Source organism: Eurytemora carolleeae, unplaced genomic scaffold (genome assembly GCF_000591075.1).
Source record: "Eurytemora carolleeae unplaced genomic scaffold, Eaff_2.0 scaffold48, whole genome shotgun sequence".
Taxonomy (NCBI): domain Eukaryota; kingdom Metazoa; phylum Arthropoda; class Copepoda; order Calanoida; family Temoridae; genus Eurytemora; species Eurytemora carolleeae.
In genome coordinates this window covers 215,203-221,312 of record NW_019396177.1, presented here as the reverse complement: position 1 = coordinate 221,312, position 6,110 = coordinate 215,203, and the positions used below count along the sequence as shown (strand labels likewise).

Here is a 6,110-nt window from a genome sequence, read left to right as displayed (position 1 = left end):
TTTCATTTTCATTATTATATTGATTTCTTATTTTCTTTGAATTTATTCGCAGATTTCTTAAAATTCTTCAAATGTCGTCTTTTCAATAATAATTCTAGAAAATCTGAGAAAATCTTTGTGAATAATGAGAAAGAAGAAAGAATAATGAGAAAATAGAAACTAATTATTGAACAAAATTACTTATTTTCGATAATAAGATTAATTTTTATTTTCTCAACATGTTCCTGCATGACGTCTGCAGTAGTTTATTGTTGAACTTTTTTTACATTTTATGTTGTCGTTATTTAATAATTTAAAAAAACTAATTCTGAAAACGTATCCACCCCAAAGTAGGAGTTTTGAACGTCGATACGTCACTCCCTTTAAGATTTGCTATAATATCGTCTTTCTAATTAATTGTTTTCTGGTTATCAAACTGTAGTTAGCCCAATGAGTAATTAATACTTATTAATACTGCACGACACTACAGTTTATCACTGCAGTTTATATCCACTTGGTGTTTTGGTTAGAAATCAAAATGTCAAAACTTTTAAACTCAAACAATCTAAAACAATGCATGTTGTGGAGCAATCTCTGTTCGGCTAAATGTCTGTGTGTATGTCCGATCATAACTCACTGACCCCTTGATCGATTCAGGACAAATTTTGATCTGAAAACTCGGTAAAACCACGGAAATGTTCTATAATTTGGTTTTTAAGTTCCGAAAAGAAAATCAGACACATGTTTTCAAGATGAGTTTGAAATAAGTCGACACTTCATTCTCATGTTTATTGGGACACCTTGTATACTTCTATACTTTTAACTTGTTTAAACTAAGCTCTATAGTGTCGATATTATAATTTGGATTGAGCATTTAAATATCGCAGCGGGATCCTTACTACATTCCATACCAGCTCATCACACTACATATTACACACATCACACTATATAGAGTACACACATCACACTATATAGAGTACACACACATCACACTAAATATAGTAAACACACATCACACTATATAGAGTACACACATCACACTATATAGAGTACACACATCACACTACATAGAGTACACACATCACACTATATAGAGTACACACATCACACTATATAGAGTACACACATCACACTATATAGAGTACACACATCACACTAATCACACTACATATTACACACATCACACTATATAGACTACACACATCACACTATATAGACTACACACATCACACTATATATAGTACACACATCACACTATATAGAGTACACACATCACACAATATAGAGAACACACATTACACTATATAGAGTACACACATCACACTACATAGAGTACACACACATCACACTATATAGAGTACACACATCACATTTTATTGAGTGAGACATTTTTTTATTCGTGAAATAAAACAAAATTATTTCAAATAATATTCCGCATATTACACACTCCAGAATGATATTCCTAGGAAGTCAAACCATATAAGATATCTAAATCACTCACAATATTGCACATATCATACTTGAAATAAATGAAAATATATACAAATGGTTTATAAAAAATGTTTGCTAGACACTGAGCATATACTTGGTAAAAAGTTGTCTGGTTCGTATTCTCCTTTTTCAAAAATATCTTTTCAAATCATAAAATTTAGAGCAGCGGTCTGACATGATATCTTGGTAACCAGACACCTCCCTCCTACTGTCTTGAGTTTTATGTTGCATTAAAATATTTAGTATCACTCAATAAATCACACAATCACACCTCAACCTTCACACAACATAACATATATGTGTATTTAGAATACTTGCATTTGCATGTCAACCATATAAGGGGGTACCGGGAGTAAATATCACGTGGATTTAACGGTTCTGTTAATATTCCAGAGAGCTGTGACTTTCGATCACAATTTGACCCATTAAACATAATTTGTTAGCCTTTTTATTAAATACTTTTTTGTTGGCATATGCATTTTGAATAAAAATGTATAAAATAAACAAATCCGTAAAGTAAATGATTATTGAATTAAAGACCAATACACGTTTGATTTCAAATAGAAGAAATCGAATGCTGCTCACTCTGGTTAGTCCGGTGTGATATACTCCAGAGCGTGACAGGGTGTCCTGGTTTATATAAAAAAGGGCTACCCAACCCGTCAATATGTAAATCCAATTTTATAAATTACTTTTTAATGGTTGGTATAGAAATATATGTAGAAGAAGTTATCAAAATACTGAAACAAATTGCATATAGCCGTCGCCGAAATTCCGAATTCTCATTCTTTGTGGGTAAACCTGTTTATTGTATGATACGTGTATACACCATGGTTTTTTTTTAATTTTTCTAAATCTAATAAAAAACATATTTATATCTATATACAATGTTTTTAAGGTTTCTTTTAAATATCTTGTTTAAACTAGATTATACAGCAAATTGTTCCACGAAAAAAGCCTTTAAAAACAAAATAATAAACATTTATATTCACGCTGTAAACAATATTTTATGGTTTATAATATCTGACCAAAGGCTAAAACTTTTGGTGTATAACCACATCGGGTTAACTTGATTATGACACTTTTATATTAGAGGATTTGAGTAAAATTCATTGATACAAGAGAGATTCAGCAAGAGATGATAGAGATTGATTGATTGATTAAAAGAGAAAGGTTAAAAAATACGACGACTTGAATTGAACCAGAGCGGATTGAAAAAGATTTAAATACAAAAGTTTTGACCTCATAAAATACTTTCAGGAATCTGACCAATCCTTTACTCTAAACTTTCTACAAAATCTGTGAGGCCATGCAAATAAATTAAACTTGGCAATAGGTCACATAGTTGGCGATAAAATTAGTTTATCATTAGGTTTACAGGATCCTTTAACTCTATTTATTGGTTTAAAGGTTTGAAGGGCAACCTTTAAGGGCTCGTTAAAACCCATTTGGAATGTAAACCTAGGAATATGATCACTGAACCCCATCCCATAAAAAACATCCTGACACGCAAAAATTCCAGACAAGCTCTGTGAAAATATTTATGCCAATATTAATTACAGGTCGGACAAGCTTTTTAGTAACTACGTGGCGGGCTATAAATCCCTTCACCGTGACGTCAGGGATTCGAGACGGTGCGGGGCGGCCGGAAGAGTTTTCGCGGATTTGTCCCAGACCGGCGCGGAGCGGAGCATACGGCGCGGAACTAGAACGGGATTTAGAGATCTAGGGTTCACGTGACCAGGAGCAGAGATCTCTACTCCCGGTGATCTCAACGCATTGGCGCATCTTCAACCTTCGAATCCTCTTCAGTCGCTCTTTGCCCTTCATAGTACGCGCACGTGCACCTTAGGCTGCCTTTGCAACAATTACTAGAACATAGAAAATGATTTCTGAAATCGGAAAAATGGACGGTTCTCCTATGTTTTCAACCGAACAGGTAAACAAACCCCCTTTCACAATTAAAACAAAACAAAAACTTATATTCTGATTCTGTAAAAAATAGTGTTAATTTTAATTTATTTCAGTTTTCTACCATGGATCCAATGGAAAACCAACTGTGTCGAGTTTGTGAGGAGAAGGCGGCAGGATTTCATTTCGGAGCTTTTACATGCGAGGGATGTAAATCCTTCTTCGGCAGATTCTGCAACAATCAGACCAATATCCCAGACTGCAAGAACAGCTTTAAATGTGTGATAGATAAGAGGAATCGAACCTCCTGTAAAGCATGTCGTTTGAGGAAGTGTTTGTCAGTTGGGATGTCCAAATCCGGTTGTCGGTATGGAAGAAGATCAAATTGGTTTAAAATTCATTGTCTTATGCAGAAAAATGCTGAAAAATCTGTAAAACAGGAACCATCTGTTCACTCAGCTCCCTCCAGCCTCCCCACCCTCATCAACCGTCCAACCAACCTCTCATATTCTTCACTCTTTACCTCCTCTGCCCTCCCAAGCTCCCCCTCCCTCGCCCTTCCACCCCACTCCCCCTCCTCAATCTCTAGGTCTCCCTCCCCTCTCAATACATCCTCTGAAACATCTTTCTCCTCCTCCTCCCCCTCTCCTCCTCATTTTCCCTCCTCCTACCTTCCCTTCACCCCCTTCCAGCCTCAACCCTTCCTCCTGGATCCTCTAGCCTTCTACCGCCTGTCCCCCCTGCTGGCCCTCCAGCCTCTTCTGCAAAAATCCTCGGATTTCCACGAACAGCTGCGACTGCTCGCTGAGCGTCGAGCTCTCTTCGAAGCTTCGTGCACAGCTTCCCAGTCTCACGAAGAATCAAATCCTATCGATCTATCTGTTAAATAATTGTTATTGTTTACATCTATCTGTTTCTGTTTATCTTGTAGTCAACAAATTTGCATCTTATTTTTACTTTTAATAAATATTATATTCGTTTATATTTGTTAATTAAATTACTTATTAAAATCGTGTTTGTTTAACTCAAGTTCCATATAAAGCAATAGGACATCATTCCAAAGTTGTTTGCAATGAAAAACCAGAACTGATTGCTTGGAATTAAATACTTGAAAGAAACAAAAATTTAAAATATCAAAGGTTTCCCCATCGGGTTTCTTATATATTTAAAATTAGACATTTATATTTTGTTGAGAGTAATCAGATCCTTTGAAGAAGAATTAGTTTTCAGAGTTTTTATAGAGATTCAAATAAGATATTGCATATTAAATGCAAAAAGAAGTAACAATGGAATAAATAAAAAGTAAAACATTTCTTGGAAAAAAATATTAAAAAGGAAAAATAAAATTAAAGTCTGAGTTTCTTCTTTTAAATATGAAATTGATTGCAAAATATTTAAAAGGAAAACGAAACCTTTTCAAAAACCCTATTTGCAGTTGAACAACATATAAGATCATACATAAAATTGAATTTAATTTTAAAAAATATCTATAAAGAACTTTGAAGATTTTGAATGTATTGAAAAATACTCCGCAGAAAAAGCTTGTATTCTGTGAAAAAAATAGTGTATGATACATATTACTGGAGAAAGAATAAGTATACATTTAACTAATTTCCTGATAACCTAAAGAAAGGTAAACTTGTGATTGATATTATTATAAGAAAAGATAACAAATAAAATATTCTAAACCTTTGATAATAATAATAAATATAAAAAGCTTTAAAACTCCTAAACTAATCCTATTGTTTATGTAAAGGTCTAGGTCTAGTTCTAGAAAACCTTCCTTGGAATTTAAAGAAGAGGTTTCGTGAGTATTTTTATATATATATTTATGTTTCATGATCAGGATTTAACAGATCAGACCAAAACAGAACAGAATGGAACAGTACAGAAAAAAAACAGAACAAAACAGGATGGAATAGAACAGAATAGATCAGACCAGAACAGAATAGAACAATACAGAATTGATCAGACCAGAACTTAATGGAACCCAACAGAATAGATCAGACCAGAACATAATGGAACCTAACAGAATAGACCAGAACAAAACAGAATGTAATAGAACAGAATAGATCAGACCAGAACAGAATTTGAACAGAACAGAATAGATCAGACCAGAACAGAATAGAACAGAATAGAACAGAACAGAATAAATCAGACCAGAACATAATGGAATAGATCAGAATAGATCAGACCAGAACAGAATAGAACAGAACAGAATAGATCAGACCAGAACATAATGGAATAGAACAGAATAGATCAGACCAGAACAGCTAGAATAGAACAGAACAGAATAGATCAAGCCAAAACATAATGGAATAGAACAGAATAGATCAGACCAGAACATAATAGAATAGAACAGAATAGATCAGACCAGCACAAAATAGAACCAAAAAAATCAAAACAAAACAGACCAAAACAGAACAGAATACATAAAACAGAAAAAAGAACAAAACAGACCAAACAGGATTGTGTATCTGTGTATCTGTGTATCTGTGTTCCTGTGTATCTGTGTATCTGTGTATCAGTATATCAGTGTATCTGTGTATCTGTGTATCTGTGTATCTGTGTATCTGTGTATCTGTGTATCTGTGTATCTGTGTATCCGTGTATCTGTGTTTCTGTGTATCTGTGTATATGTGTATATGTGTATCTGGGTATCTGTATCTGTGTATCTGTGTATCAGTGTATCTGTGTATCAGTGTATATGTGTATATGTGTATCTGTGT

The 6,110-nt window shown here is 33.9% G+C and overlaps 1 protein-coding gene across 1 annotated transcript; it reads left to right on the top strand.

The window, feature by feature from the left end:
- The first annotated feature begins 3,220 nt into the window (after window positions 1-3,220).
- LOC111697287 (zygotic gap protein knirps) lies at window positions 3,221-4,363 on the top strand. The gene is made up of 2 exons (XM_023467226.1): window positions 3,221-3,409; window positions 3,498-4,363. The coding sequence occupies exons 1-2, from the start codon at window positions 3,356-3,358 to the stop codon at window positions 4,269-4,271; spliced, it is 828 nt and encodes a 275-aa protein (XP_023322994.1). The 5' UTR covers window positions 3,221-3,355; the 3' UTR covers window positions 4,272-4,363.
- Window positions 4,364-6,110: the final 1,747 nt, after the last annotated feature.